Source organism: Vicugna pacos, chromosome 12, assembly GCF_048564905.1.
Source record: "Vicugna pacos chromosome 12, VicPac4, whole genome shotgun sequence".
NCBI classification, from domain to species: domain Eukaryota; kingdom Metazoa; phylum Chordata; class Mammalia; order Artiodactyla; family Camelidae; genus Vicugna; species Vicugna pacos.
Window position 1 is genome coordinate 9,809,928 of NC_132998.1, and position 15,386 is coordinate 9,825,313.

Sequence of the window (15,386 nt, forward strand, 5' to 3'; positions counted from 1 at the left end):
GTGAGGCGGACGCCAAGCCCGCCCTCTACTCCGCCCCCCCTTACACCCAGCCTCCTGGGATATGTAGTCCCAATTCTGTGCTTGCTCGCCGGCAAAAGGGCACGGAGGAACCACAAACCCCAGAAGGCCGCGCGCCCACCCGTCTCCCTCCCCTCTCTGAGTCGGAGTGCTGTTTTTGTTGTTGGTGAAAGGTGAGGGAACAGCTGATCCGTCTGTGGGGTAAGAAACTTGGCCTAATTTGGGGGCGAACTTATGGGGGGGATCACCCTACTTTCCAGTCTGCGAAAAGATAATCTAAGGGAACATAGAAGGGGGATGTAGGAGCTTTTGGGTTTTAACGCTTTACGTACTGGAGAAGCCACCCCCACTGTTTTGGGAGTCTTGGTCTCAGGAGAGCCCTAATCAAGGGGGTGCCCCCTCACTGTTCTCGCCTACCTATCAGTTCTTCTCTATAAAGCTTGATACGCTTAAAGGAGTTTGGGGCGAGGCTGAAGTCTGCTCAGTCTCGGCCCGGCAGGACTTGGCCCCGCAAACGTTTCCTTTCCACCGCCACCTCCGCACCCCCACCAGTCCAAAGCCCTTTACTACGCGGAATCCCTGGGGGAAAAAAACCTTCCAAGGTGTAGATTGTCAAAGAACTGTAGCGCCCTACAGCGTGGGGGAATGGCTGAATCTGTATATACCTTAGGTGTCCAGAGCTCTCTTTCAGGCCTGGGGGATATTTCCAGCTGTTATGAATTTTGTTTGTGGGGAATATGTGGGGTTCTCCAGGCTTAGATCCTTGAGAACAATTCACCCCCTCTTAGAAAGCCACAAGAATTGTATTTGGAAAAAAAAACATGGACTAGTTTTAAGTAGGGATTTTTCAAAGACATGAAAATTCAGGGAAATCTCTTGTCTTCAATTCAGTCTCTATTTTGGAGGGAGAAGTAGCTCCTTTTTGTAGAGCTGGCCCACCCTTCCATCTCTACTTAGTTTTTTGTCTTCTTTTAAAGTCTCTTCCCCCCTGACTTCAACCTGGTGTGGGTTTGTGATGTTTTGGGGTGTGCACGTGACTAATGGCCATGTCTGATTGGACATCCATCAGCTGTGGCTGACACAGGATGAAGATAGTGGGCTGAAGAGGAGAGATAATGGGGCATCTCACAACCCTGGGCTGAGGGGTTCTCTTGATTGTTGTTGTTATCATTCCTCACCCCACCCCCATATTTTCTAATGAACTCTCCCCACCTAACTTGGAACACCCCTTCCTTTCAATCCCATCCTATAGCATGCCTCCAACTACCGTTCCAAGCAGATGGAAGGGTTCACGCACTTAGAATTGAGGCTAAGGGGAGGGGACAGAAAATGGGGAGGGAAACACCAGAGCTGGGTTAACAGTAGGTTTCTAACCCTGCTCTTGGCAAGACCTGAAGAGAAGAATGTGAGGTTCTTTTTGGACTCTCTTTCCTTCTCTCAACATTATGTGTACATTTCCCCTTCCCAGGGTCACTTATTTCCCTACCTGGGGGTGGGGCTTTCCTGGCTCCAGGCCCCCACATTCCATCTCCCTACAGCAGCATGTTCCTGCTGAGTGTTTCACTCCACCCTTGAAGCAGCCGCCTCCAGAATTCTTGACTTCCTGGAGTAAAGACTGAGGGACAGAACCTACTTTCCTTATATCCTCCCTCTTCCTGTCTCTGGAATGAGAGTGCAAGCTTCCTTTTATTCATGGCAGTAGACAGCTGAGATATGGGGAGAATCCCCCAACCATATTCCAGCTCTGAAGACTCACAACATTAGTTGCCATTTTCAAGCATCATAAATCATTCCCAGATACAGCTGGAGTGGGCAAGGAAACCCACTTAGAATGAGGGGGCCCCACACTCAGTTGGATTTTGAATTTAGGGGTCAGATGATGTGGGGGATGGGATGGGGAGATGGAGGCTGAAGAATTTAGAATGCCCAAGGCTATTAAGAGATGGAAAAGGAGGGACTGAGGAGGGCAGATCCTGAGATACTGGGGCTTGGTCATTGGGGCTGTGAAAAGGGAGCAGAAATTAGAGAAAGCTTAACTTTAGGAAGAGCCTATGACCCAAAGAGGGCAGTGTGAGGCAGGATGCGTACTGACTCAGAAGGCCAGACCTATGCCCTAGAGACTAAGATTAATACCTTTTAAGGGTCCTGTAACCCTCAGGAGCTAGAAACCAGATATGCCTGAGTTTCTAGGTATTGTAGCAGGGGCTATGGGTAGGTGGGGACAGAGTTGAGGGGCAAAGAGGTGGAGGGGGAGACTTTAGGATATTAAATCTTTGTTTCATAGGAGGGACAATATCTCAAGGGCAGAATGGAAGAATCATCACTAAGCCGGGCACCATCCCGAGGTGGAGTCAACTTTCTGAATGTAGCCCGGACCTACGTTCCCAATACCAAGGTGGAATGTCACTACACACTTCCCCCAGGCGCCGTGCCCAGTGCCAGCGACTGGATTGGCATCTTTAAGGTATCCCTGAAACCCATTTTGGCTCAAGCTTATAGGCCGTGGGTTAGTTGGAAAAAGGGAAATGATTTGGTTCCTGGATTCTCAACCTCACAGTGATAGAGAAGAAGGGAGAAAGATGTCACAGATGACAGAGGCCATCTGTGTCAGCAAAGCCCATCTCCTCCCCATCTTAGCCTTGCTCTCTTCTGACACATTAGCATCCCACTTTCCCTGTCTTTCATCATCCTTGCCACTCCAACACCATCCTACCCACCCCCGGCTCAATCCTCCAGTCCTTTCCACCATCCAGAGCTGGTGGTTCCATCACCGTACCCCTCTCCCACCATGGGTTTTCACAGGTGGAGGCTGCCTGTGTTCGGGATTACCACACGTTCGTGTGGTCCTCGGTGCCTGAAAGTATAACTGATGGTTCCCCCATCCACGCCAGTGTCCAGTTCCAAGGTACAAGGGAAGGTGGAAAACCAGGAGGGAAAGGTCAAGAGGATAGAGGTTTGGAAGAGGATAGTGGGCTCAATAGATATAGAATCATGGGGTTTTCACAGAATCAGGGATTCAGATGTGGAAGAAACTGTAGAGGGTCACTAATCCCACTTCCTACCAAAAGAAGGTGGACTTCCTCCTTTGAAACTAAGGGGTAGGAAAGAGGGAAAGGTGGCATCGTATATTAAGAAGAGAGTGAAAAAAAGAAGAAGAAGAAGAAGAAGATGGTCATTAGATTCTGAAAGACCTGGGTTCAAATCTCAGCTCTAATACTTAAAAGCTGTTTGACCTTGGGTGAATTACTTAACCTCTCTGTGTCTGTTATCTTAACAGTAAAAGAGGATACCTGGCTTCTAGGGACAATGTGAGAATTTAAAATGATACAGGTAAAGCTGTTAGCACAGTGCCTGGTACATAATGGGCACTCAGTAAATGGTAACTAGCATTATTATTTTTTTAATTTTTATTATTAAGGAGGGTAGGTTTGGAAAGAGAGAAAAGAGGGAGCTGGGCAGAAAGGAGGGAGAAGAGTATCCCAGGGATGAGATACAGCCTGTGGGAGGTGGAGAAGAGAGGAAACAGTCTATGGAACAGGGAGGAAGGGGAGCCAAAGACAGTGGATCATAAAACACACCAAGGGGAAGGGGGACCTGCCAAGCACTCGAGGGCCTGGGATTACACTGGGGTCCTGGGTCCGTTCTTCTTCCTACAGCCAGCTACCTGCCCAAACCCGGAGCCCAGCTCTACCAGTTCCGATACGTGAACCGCCAGGGCCGGGTGTGTGGGCAGAGCCCCCCTTTCCAGTTCCGAGAGCCACGGCCCATGGATGAACTGGTGACCCTGGAGGAGACGGACGGTGGCTCTGACATCCTGCTGGTTGTGCCCAAGGCAACTGTGCTGCAGGTGAGAACAGAGCAGCAGAGCTGCTCCCAGGGAAGGGCGGAGGAGGCGCCTTCCCACTTCACCCTCCCCTCGCTGTAGCCTCAACCGAAGACCTCCCTGGGAGGTACACAAAGCCTTGCCTTCAAGAAAGTCTCAGTCTAACACAGACAGACACAAACATGTAGGGCAGGAAAGCTAGCCAGCCACAGGCCAGCGTCACTCCAGATTTCATTAAGAACTTTTTGAGCCTTTTTTCTCCCAGGGCTGCATCCTAGAGGAAGATGCACAGGGTAGAAGGAAGCCATTCAGGGAAAGAATGTTCTGAGGAAGGAAAGAATGAGACCTACTTCCAGGACAAGTAAGAAGTGAGAGCAGTAGGTAGGGCCCTAGCCCTGCACCACCCAATACCGGAGCCACTACCCACATGTGGGTAGTTGAAGTGTGCGCTTGAAATGTGACTAGTCCAAATTGAGATGTACTGTATGGATAAAATATACATCAGATTTTGAAGACTTAGTAGGGAAAAATGTAAAAGATCTCAATCATTGTATTGATTGCGTGTTGAAATGATAACATTTTGGATAGACTGGGTCCTGTAAAATATTGTTAAAATGAATTCCACCTGTTTTTTTATAACTTACGTGTCTACTAGAAAATTTTAAATCATATTTGTAGCTTGTATTATTTTTCTACCGAACCAGATAGAGAAAAATTAGGGAGTGGAGGTGACATTAGCAAGGAAGACTTCCTGAAGGAAGGTGAGGAGCAGGGACAAGTCGGGATGGAGCGCATGCCCCCAACAAGAGGACAGGCTGGAGAAGGCTCAGAAAGTGGGAGTGAGTAGTTTGTGATTTACACAAACTCCTGACCCTTGGAACCCTCTAAATATAATGGAATCAACACAAGAATAGGAAGAAGATGTTTATGTCTTACATAAGTTAGAGATGGGTGAGCTCCTACCCACGTTCTGGTTTTACATTCATTGCTCTCACTCAAACCTTACAACAGCCCAGGCTAAGGGATCACATTACAGATGAAGAGAGAAACTCACAGAAGTTAAATAACTTGTTCAGTCATCTAGCTAGTAAAAATGGTATTGGAGATTTAAACCCCACATCTGTCTGACTCCAAAACAGACAGGGTAACATTTGTCTGTATGGATCGAGACAGACTTCTGCCAGATGGGTTCCTGCAGTTGCTGGACAAAGTCGGGGTCAGGCTTTGAATGGGAGAAGACAAGAGGGGTGGGCAGTTAAGAGTGCTGGAAGCTTGTATGTCTCCTGGATGGTGGGCCACCCCGACTCGCCTCTGGATAGCCTGGAGCAATGGCACTTCCCCGCCCTGAAACGCATCCGCACCTTAGAAAGGGCACTTCACAGGCAGACTCCCTTTCTCATCCTGTCCCCTTCAGAACCAGCTGGATGAGAGCCAGCAAGAGAGGAATGACCTGATGCAGCTGAAGCTGCAGCTGGAGGGGCAGGTGACAGAGCTGAGGAGCCGCGTACAGGAGCTTGAGATGGCTCTGGCCACTGCCAGGCAGGAGCACGCGGAGCTGACGGAGCAGTACAAGGTTGAGGGGGTTGGGCCGGGTGGGGAGAGGCTGCTTCCCCAGGGTCCAAAATATGAACCCAGTGAAGACAGTAAAGGGGAGATGTTAGTGGGCTGTTAAGATGGTTCTGGTATCAAAGATTACAGGTTTGGGGGTCACAAGTAGGATTAAACTGGATATGACAAGAGACACATCCCAAATTTGTAACGTAACTCAGTTCTTTGAACACGAGAGCTGAGTTACGGTGGAGGTGGCCATGTTCACCGGGAAGGGAGTGTTCCCTTACATTTTCATTTTCAAGGAAGGTGACCAGGTAGGAGGGTGGATAGTCAAACTTAGGAATTCTCCTGCTAAACCTTTACTCTGCTCTTTGAGAGCTGTGTCTCAACGTCTCTCTGCTTCTTGTGGAACCTTAATCCCAGGGGCTGTCCCGGTCCCATGGGGAGCTCACAGAGGAGAGAGACATCCTGAACCGCCAACAGGGAGACCATGTGGCCCGCATCCTGGAGCTGGAAGATGACATCCAGACCATCAGTGAGAAAGTGCTGACAAAGGAGGTGGAGCTGGACAGGTGAGGGGACGTCCTGTACCCCCACTACTTCCTTTCACTTCCGGTGACCCTCGGACCCCAGCCGCCCGTTTCAGGCGGGCAAGACCTGCTCTCCACCTCATGTGGTCTCTCTTTCCCTTCTCAGTGTTGCTCAGGGCATTCCAATTACTGCAGATACCTTTTTCTGCCAAGCTCTCTCCCATCTTTCCTAACCTATTCTGAATTCCTCACCTTCAGAAAGAATCATGGTTACCGTTTGTTTTGCAGCAAAGGCTAAGCAGGAGCTAGGAGTGGAGGATTTGGGAGAAGAGAATGGATAGAATGGTCAAGGCAGGACAAGAGAGGATAGATTTCAGATTTTACCTCAGCAAAGCATGAGATTAGACTCTGTTCTCACTAGTAGGAAATGTTAGAACCGGTGATCCAGAAATGTCATAGGAGCTCTGCTCTACAAAAAGGTGCAAATCGTAGAATCTTAGCATCGAGAGGAATGTGAAGTACTTAAGAGGGTATGTGAGAGAAAATCACCACCTCAGAAGGCAGCCTCTTTCAATATCAGACAGCTGTGGTTTTTGCGTCTCTTGTATGGTATCTACCCTCCTGTCACTTTGACTCATTGGTCCTGGCTTAGACCTCTGGAGCCACATGGAATAAATTTCTTTCTTCTGCCAGATGGCTCTTATTTCTACCAAATAGCACAAATATTGACCACCTCCCATGCCTGTCCTTCAGATTTTCACCAGGAGAAACACTTCTTTCATGACATAATTCAGTTTATTTTATTCAGTACTGGTAGATTTGATATTTAAAACAAACAAACAAAATTCTTTAAAGGAAAGAGGCATGCTATCCAAGACCCAGAGTAAAAGGTGAGTTGATGTCTGAGGCTTCTTTAGTCCAGGATATGTTAATCTTGCCCTTGAGAGATACTAAATGTCCAGGTTCTAAATCATGGAAAAGAAAAATAGGGATTATACACTGAGCATCTGGAAAAGATTAGGGACTGTCTAGACCAGGGGTCAGCAAGCTATGGGCCGCGTGCCACATCCAGCCTGCCACATGGTTTTGTACAGCCCACGATGTAAGAATGGTTGTGACAATTTTTAATGGTTGAAAAACAAAAGAAGAATAATATTTTGTGACATATAAAAATCATATGAAATTCGAATTCCAGTGTTCATAAATAAAGTTTTATTGGAACAACCACTCTCATCCATTTACATCTTGTCTGTGGCTGCTTCCACACTCCAGTGGCAACGTTGAGAGGTTGCCACAGAATCTACGTGGCCTGCAGAATCTAAAATATTTACTATCAGGCCTTTTATAGAAAACATCTGCCAACTTCTGATCTAGATCAAAGTTTATCATCAGTAATGACTGCCCCTTGTCTGGAAAAGACTAGATTCCGGTCTCTTGACTGAGTGCAAACAACTGGAAAGCCATTAGCAGAATATCCATTAAAGAGTGATGCATAAAGAGAAACAAACAACTGTTTATTTCTAGATTGTGCTCTAAAACCAGTACTTGGGTACTTGGGTTAAAACTGGATCATCTTGGTTTGGGGATTTTAGCATCCCAGAAAGAAGTGAAGGTCTGGGCCCAGAGGAGCCCCAACAGAACGGTGCGAGACAGAAGTCCGAGTCCTTCATTCCTCCTCTGGCGACCAGTCGATCATCTAACATTCCATCCACCACTCACAGGGTTAGAGACACGGTGAAGGCCCTGACTCGGGAACAGGAGAAGCTCCTGGGGCAGCTGAAGGAAGTGCAGGCAGACAAGGAGCAAAGCGAGGTAAGGGCTCAGAGCCGGTGTGCTTTCTGTGTTATTGAGTCCCTTCTGAGTACCAGGAACCCTAGAGGATAAAAATGTAAAGAAGACATTGTGTGCGCTTTCCTAGGGAATGGAAGCCTTACACCCAAATTGGGATTGATCACAGTGCAATATAAGAAGTGTCAGCAGAGAAGTATGGTAAAGTGTTATGATCCTCCACAGAGGTGGATGAGGCACATCCGGTAGGGACATTAGAAAGGGCTTTTTTTAAAAAGCATAAACTGGCCTAATATTTTCAAACTTTTTTATCAACAGAACCCAATTACATCTTATGTGGAACCTCCCTGAATAAATAAGAGCAATATATTATTACTATAAACTTACCTTTATAAATTCAAATGTCTAGAGGGGAGGGTATAGCTCAGTGGTAGAGCCCATGCTTAGCACACACAAGGTCCTGGGTTCAATCCCCAGTACCTCCTCTAAAAATAAATAAATAAGCCTAATTACCTACTCCCCCAAGAAAAAATATTTAAAAATAAATAAATAGAGTAAAATACATTTTTTAATTTTTTAAATGTGTAACATTTACTTATAAAGTAATTGAAGCGATTAGGGAGTTTTGATGGATACCAAACTTTGAAATTGAAAATCATGGATGACTGTTCTGTCAGCCTCAGCAGCCAGTTTGTTTCTGTATTGTGTTGTGATTGTGCAGTAGTGACAGCACCTTGAGTCTCACACACAAGCAGGTGCAAGTGATAACAGTTTTCAAGCTGTCCACCTTGCAATCTCAATTTGCTCTTCACTTCAATAGAAAATACAATGGAAACTTTATTCTGAGGTTTGCACAGAAATGAATTAACCTGGAAGCACATGTGAGTGGATCGGTAACCTCCAATGTGTTAACTTGTGAGTGTGTGCATTGTTTTTTTAACATAATTTTTCATAAAATAGAAGAAGTTGAAACCAAATATTGGTAGAACCTCTAAATGGCTTCATCAGAACCCTAGGCTTCTGGAGGAGAGTTTGAAAACCATTTGCTCAGCAGTGAAGAACCAGTAGAACTTGAGTGGACAGAGATGAGAGGGAGGCCATTCTGGGAACAGAGAAAAACATGAGCAAAGGCTTAGAGTCCAGAACACTCAGGGCAGTTGAAAGTGTGGGTGAAAAGTTTGAGGTAAGGCCCAGATTAGATTATAGAGGAGCTTGAGTTTAGTCTTTATTCTAAGCAGTGAGAGGCATTGATGATTTTCAAGTGGGGCACATATACTTAAAGATACCTACTTCAAGAAGATTAATCTGATTGCCTTGTGGAAAATTAACTCGTTGTAAGATTATTCAGTAGTTCAAACAAAAAATGACCAGAACTTGAGCTGACGTGGTCGTGGTGATATTAGAAGAGAGAAGATGGCTGTGAACAAGATGGAGGGTGGAGAAGCATCCATCCTGTGGGCTGCTAGGGAGAGAACAGAGTCACACATGGCACCAGGTATCCAGCCTGAGTGACTTGGGAAGTAGGTAGTACCATGGACAGAAGCAAGAGTGGCAAGGACTGGGCTGGAGTGGGAGGTAGAATATGCTGAGTGGGAGGGGCCTGCAGGACATCCAGATTGAGTTTTGATCTAAAAAGAAGAGTGGGGAAGCAGACATGGGGCATGGGATTCCTAGATTCACCTAAGACCACAGGCTGTGCTGCTAGACACTGGATGTTCAGGACTGAGTCACTTTGCCCTGAGAACCAAGGAGGACTGACCAGAGGTGAATGTGTGAGTCTGTGTTAAATCTAAGAAGTGGAACCTTGGCCTCTCTCATCACAATGGTCCATTCCGCTGGCCACCCCAAATACGGATCCCCTTTCTTTACTTCAGGCTGAGCTCCAAGTGGCACAGCAGGAGAACCATCGCTTGAATTTGGAGCTGCAGGAGGCCAAGGGCCGGCAGGAGGAGCAGAGCGCTCAGTCCCAGCAACTGAAGGACAAGGTGGCCCAGATGAAGGACACCCTCAGCCAGGCCCAGCAGCGGGTGGTGAGTGAAGCCCCTTGGCAACAGGAAGTAGGGGACATGCCAAGGGCTGGTTGTAGATAAATCTGGGGGAAAGACATGACTCAAGACTAAACAACCCAACCCTGAGTCCTGATCCAGTGGGGGAGAGGAAGGAGCCTAGTTACCTTCCTGATTCACCAATGACTCACTGGGAGCCCTGATTCCTCTCCTTCTTTCTCCTGAGGCTGAGCTGGAGCCCCTGAAGGAGCAGCTTCGAGGGGCCCAGGAGCTTGCAGCCTCAAGCCAGCAGAAAGCCGCCCTTCTCGGGGAGGAGCTGGCCAGCGCGGCGGGAGCCCGGGACCGCACCATAGCCGAGCTACACCGCAGCCGCCTGGAAGTGGCTGGCGTCAACGGCAGATTGGCGGAGCTCAGTCTGCACTTGAAGGAGGAAAAAAGCCAGTGGAGCAAGGAGCGGGCAGGGCTGCTGCAGAGTGTGGAGGTAGAGGGATCGGGGGCCCTGCAGACTCCTGGCTCCTACTGCCCCACCTCAGTGTGGTCGGATCCCCTGGGAGGAGAGAAATGGGGGTGAGAACCTTAGAGGACTTAGGAGTGCGGACAGTTCACTGTCCAAGTGTGACCCCTCCCTAAGCAGGGTGTCTAGATCCTAATCTTCATAGCACCTGCCTTGGTTATCATCTTAGTTCAGATACGTTGACTGTCCTAGGCACCTGGCCCTGCCATGATGTCCACTCCTGGTCAGCAAGGCACTTTGCGGTCAGGGCCCTTCCTTTGGTGGGGGGGTACAGGGAATGAGGGAGGCAAAATCGCTCCCAAATATCCAGTTAAATGAAGAAGAGACACAGTGAGGATGGTGCTGTGGCCAGTGGCATCCCTTTTCCTTCACCTTTACCCTCCTGTTTTCCTTTTCGGTATCTCCCAGGCCGAGAAGGACAAGATCCTAAAGCTGAGTGCAGAGATACTCCGACTGGAAAAGGCAGTGCAAGAGGAGAGGACCCAGAACCAGGTGTTCAAGGCTGAACTGGCCCGGGAAAAGGACTCCAGCCTGGTGAGGAGGCACCCAGCCCCCCAAGAGTCCCGGGCCAGGGCCTCCTGAGGCATCAGCGCCCCTTTCCTCTTTCTTGGCTGTGGGCTCTGATTGCAAGGCGCCCACTTTTCTGTTGGGCAGCATCCCACTCGCACACCTCCCGGCCCTCGTTGGTTTGAAACGTGCAGTGTCCCTTTCTGCTCTCGGCACACATTCTGGGCCCAGTAGGGATGGCTTAGGAGAGTTCTAGAGTGCCCCTGCTATGACGAAGTCCTCTGCAGCCCAGCCCAGAGGCAGCCATCCGGGTCCCCACTTGGGAGGCAGAGACTAGGACTCAGGCAAGTCTCTCGTGGCCAATACAAGGGACTCATGGAGAAGAGTGTTGGGACGAGAGAGGCTCAAAGGCACAGAGAACCATGGTTCTAGGTTGTTGTGTCCAGGTCCCGGAGCCCAGGTTCTGGGAGGTACTTCTGGCCTCTAGATTCCACCTGGCCCTTTCCCCTCAGGTGCAGTTGTCAGAGAGCAAGCGGGAGCTGACGGAGCTACGATCAGCCCTGCGCGTGCTCCAGAAGGAAAAGGAGCAGCTCCAGGAGGAGAAGCAGGTGAGAACTGGTAGCTCAGGCCCCCTGGACACCAGAGCGGAGGACCTGAGGGCTAGAAACTTCGTATCTTCTTGTCGTCTCTTGGCTTAGAAATTGGTGTCTGTAAGAGGGCCCAGAGGCTAAAAATGGAACCCTGGCTCCTCTTCCTAGCTGACTTGGCTGGACGGGGAGGATTGCTGTGGACAGAGGTGGAGGATTCCTGGGGGTGAGGATCTGCCCCACACTTTGGTGAAGGCGTCTAGTCCTGAGGAGCTCAGAGTTGATCCTGGATACCAGGGAAGGCCGTGCAGTGCTGCACGGTTCGCATCTCCCCAGCCTCTCTCTCTCACCTTTCCTCCCCACCTTCAGGAACTGCTCGAGTACATGAGAAAGCTGGAGGCCCGCCTGGAGAAGGTGGCAGATGAGAAGTGGAATGAGGACCCTGCCACAGAGGACGAGGAGGCGGCCGCGGGGCTGAGTCTGTACACCCCAAGTCTTGTGGCTTCTTCCCGGCTCTACCTCCCTGGGCTGGGATAGCTCCACGTGGCCCCTCTGGGAGCTGCCTCCGCCTTCAGGGTTTTGCTTTTTTCCTTCCCAGACCCCAGACCCTGATTGATTTAACTGCATCCCTCATCCAGAGAAGCCAGAGCTGATCCAACTGTCTAACAACACGTCCTTCTTTCTTCTCTGCCCGCTCCCTCACCCACAGGCTGTCCGGCGGCTCTGACAGACTCAGAGGATGAGTCTCCAGAAGACATGAGGCTCCCGCCCTACGGCCTGTGTGAGCGTGGAGACCCGGGCTCCTCCCCTGCGGGGACACGAGAGGCGTCCCCTTTGGTTGTCATCAGCCAGCCAGCTCCTATCGCCCCCCACCTGTCAGGGCCAGCTGAGGACAGTAGCTCTGACTCGGTGAGCAGAGAGGGGAGAGGGGCAGGGATGGGGGTAGGACCAAATCCAGGTGGCCCAGCCTCCAGAGCAGGGAATCTTAGCCATACAGGGCTCTCTTTTCTCTTTGGGGAGAGGAGGCAGCCCAGGCTCTCTTCCAGGCCACCCAATGGACACCACCCCAAAACCCAGTTGACCCTATAGCCTTTACTGCTGCCCATCCCTCCTGCCCACACTCATTCCCCTCCCGTCCATCGGCCCCCATCAAAGCACTTCTCCTGCCTCACTCTTACTCAGCTCTCTGTTCAGTGTCCCAGCCTCCATTGTTCTTCCCTTACCTGTCCCAGCATGCTGCTCCCCTTTCCTGGCACACTACCCCAAAACCCAGCTGTGTCCCTTTGCTACCCAGGAGGCTGAAGATGAGAAGTCAGTCCTGATGGCAGCTGTGCAGAGTGGGGGTGAGGAGGCCAACCTGCTACTTCCGGAACTGGGCAGTGCCTTCTATGATGTGGCCAGGTGAGTGCCAAGGGGGAAGGACAGGAGGGAGGTGGGAGGATGCCAGTGGAAAGGGCATCCGGGTCAACAGCCCTCATGCCCTACCCCGGCCTCCCTCTTCTTGGCCCCAGCCAAGAAAAGGAGTTACAGAAAATTACCCACCACTCCAAATAGCAAGTGCCTTCCGGTAATCCTCCCCCCATCCTGTCAATGCACATATGCACTCAGAGCCCCTGCCTTTAACTGGCTTCTGTGTTGCTCTAGCACCATCCACCGTGGAACCCAAATTGCCCTGCGTCCCCTCTCTCCTGCCCCTATCCCTTCCCCGACCACCAGGTAAGTATCTAGGCTCCATTGTGGGAGGAGGGAGGGGGTGACCAAGGCCCCTAGGGACGGGAGCAGAGAGAAGACTGGGTCCAGCATCCACCTGATCACTCTAGATGCTGTCCCTCTTCCCTGACTTCCCTGGGGGACCCTTTGGGTGGAAGATTCAGATATCAGATTGCCCCTCTGCCTTCGCTTTTCTTGCACAGGTCAAGAGAGGAAGGCAGGGAGAAAGAGAGATTTTATCATCCAGATTTTATCACCCCAGCTTTGCCTGGATGTGAGATGGGCTCAGGGCAGGGAGGGGTGATGCTGTCATCCTTCCAGGCTGGAGCAAGAAGATGAAGGACGATGTCAGACTCATTTTCAGCCTCATTAGGCAGCAGACGGAGATGTAGGGAGGAGAGCAGGAGGTTGGGGGATGGGCTGTGTACTAGAGCGACCAGCAGGGACTAAAGAAAAGAAAGCACGGGGAGCTGGGAAACTAAGGCTTCCAGTACTGTGGGGAGAAGGACACTGCAAGAGAGGAGAGGAGAGGGAACTGCCCGGATGCTGCATTAGCAACAGGGTCATCTGGGGAGCCCAGGTGTATGGGTCCTTCTCCCTGAGGTCTACAAGCCAAGAAGCCAGTGGAGCCCACTGACTCTCTCCTTTTCCCTGTCTCTCTCTAGTGGTTTTGCGGTAGATCCCCTGTCAGAGGCCAGCACTGGGGGCTCTGCCAGTCCCCCATGGAAGGAGTGCCCTGTCTGTAAGGAACGCTTCCCAGCCGAGAGTGAGAAGGATGCCCTGGAGGACCACATGGATGGACACTTTTTTTTCAGCACCCAGGACCCCTTCACCTTTGAGTGATCCCACACCCCCTACCCCGTACATGCACAAATACACACTTACACACATACACACACACACTCATACACTGACATACACTTAGGTTTCAGGCCTCTTTTCCAACACCCTCAGCTCAGTGATATTCTGTTGCTTGAGAACTGTTCTCATGTGGTTTCATCCCAAGCTCTCCCAACTTCATCCTCTCCTGCCTGGCTCTTCTGTCCGGGCAGGGGGTCCTTCTTGGAAGCAGTGGCAATTTACCCCCTGAAAGCGGTTTTGGAGGAATCAGGATGGAGGAGTCCTTCTCCATGGGGAATTGAATCACCCCTTCCTCGCCCTGGTTGCTTGTGTCACTCACATCAGCCACTGCACACACCCCACCACCACCACCACACACATACTCACACACTCACACACACTCTCTGATGCCCCGAAGCCAATTCCTGGGGCACCCCGCCCTCTCTTGTTTGTGGTCTGTGTTTGTTTACCTGAGTTTTCTCTGGGGCCTGCATTGACACCGTGACCTCTTCAGGTCTCTTCCGGTTCTGAGCTTCCCTAGCTTCTCTTTCGGTTCCCCCACTGCCTTCCACACCCCAGCCCAGCCTTTTCCAGACCATTAGATCTTAAGTTTGGAGGTTTCTTTTGTATTTTTGAGGTTTTCTGTACTCTATCTCCTGTCCCTCCCTCCCACCACCCCCTAGGGTCCTCACATGGAAAGAAATAATGCATTTGTGCCTTCTGTGAGGGATGGGGGAACAAGTGGTCCCAGGCGTCCCCACTTCCCGGCCCGCCCTCTCTCTCCAGGTTCCCCCTCAGCAATAAGAGCTTTCCCCCGATATCCCTCCCCCTGCCTGTAGTTTGGATAAAGATATTTATATGATATGTATAACTATTCTAATAAAATGTGTTCTTATCATGAGGTGTGACTAGAGCAAAGAAGGTCAAGACCTCTGGCTCTTAGACCTTGGTGGAGGGAAGTTGTGGGGAGGCAAGTGGTGGGGGAGGGACCCCCTCTGCCTTGGGGAGGAGACGGCTGTATTTTCTCACCCTGCCTCCTGGCCTGCTGGCCACCAGCGAGAAGAGGGGAATGCGGACCCTTTGTCTCAGGTGGGGGGGCTGGCTTGGGGAATACTGCAGTGGGGCAGGGAGCAAACTGAGGGGGAGGGAAGGGTTTAGTCCCAGGGGTCGGGCAGCATGGGACCCGGGTCCTGGGCCAAGGTGCAGACCTTGGAAGTGAGGAAGAGGTTTCCACTGCTGCGACCTTCACTGTCCAAAGCAGCCATCACCGTACCTTGAACCAAAGGACAGCTATTACTCCTGTCAAGAGTACACACCTTTAAGCATCCACCTTATAAAAAATGCTCTAAATCTGGCACCTCTAAAGATGATTTGAATTCCTCCCATCCCTGCCTCCCTCTCTCCCTGTGTTGCCATCCTCACATACGCCTATGCACGCGCTGACTTTACAGTCACAAAAACACATTCATCCACTCTAACCAGCTTCACAGCTAGACAAACGCACACACAGCG

At 50.5% G+C, this 15,386-nt stretch overlaps 1 protein-coding gene across 3 annotated transcripts; it reads left to right on the forward strand.

Moving 5' to 3' along the window:
- Positions 1-73: 73 nt before the first annotated feature.
- On the forward strand, positions 74-14,775 carry CALCOCO1 (calcium binding and coiled-coil domain 1). Of its 3 annotated transcripts, none has more exons than XM_072972717.1 (16): positions 74-219; positions 2,303-2,482; positions 2,821-2,923; positions 3,675-3,865; positions 5,256-5,414; positions 5,816-5,964; positions 7,644-7,734; positions 9,585-9,740; positions 9,943-10,197; positions 10,639-10,764; positions 11,250-11,345; positions 11,694-11,802; positions 12,034-12,233; positions 12,619-12,725; positions 12,969-13,040; positions 13,700-14,775. In XM_072972717.1, exons 2-16 carry the CDS (start codon positions 2,327-2,329, stop codon positions 13,875-13,877), a joined length of 2,148 nt encoding a protein of 715 aa, XP_072828818.1. In that variant the 5' UTR covers positions 74-219; positions 2,303-2,326; the 3' UTR covers positions 13,878-14,775. The 3 variants fall into 3 exon arrangements, with proteins under 3 accessions (XP_072828818.1, XP_006203132.3, XP_072828819.1); XM_072972718.1 differs by having other exon boundaries at positions 76-191; XM_006203070.4 differs by lacking the exon at positions 12,969-13,040.
- Positions 14,776-15,386: the final 611 nt, after the last annotated feature.

What these genes read in the sequence shown, in the direction of transcription:
- CALCOCO1 (XM_072972717.1), top strand. Translation starts at nt 2,327, where the DNA reads ATGGAAGAATCATCACTAAGCCGGGCACCATCCCGAGGTGGAGTCAAC. An exon ending in ACTGGATTGGCATCTTTAAG is followed by an intron (nt 2,483 to 2,820) that starts GTATCCCTGAAA and finishes GGGTTTTCACAG; the next exon opens with GTGGAGGCTGCCTGTGTTCG. An exon ending in GGGAAAAGGACTCCAGCCTG is followed by an intron (nt 10,765 to 11,249) that starts GTGAGGAGGCAC and finishes CTTTCCCCTCAG; the next exon opens with GTGCAGTTGTCAGAGAGCAA.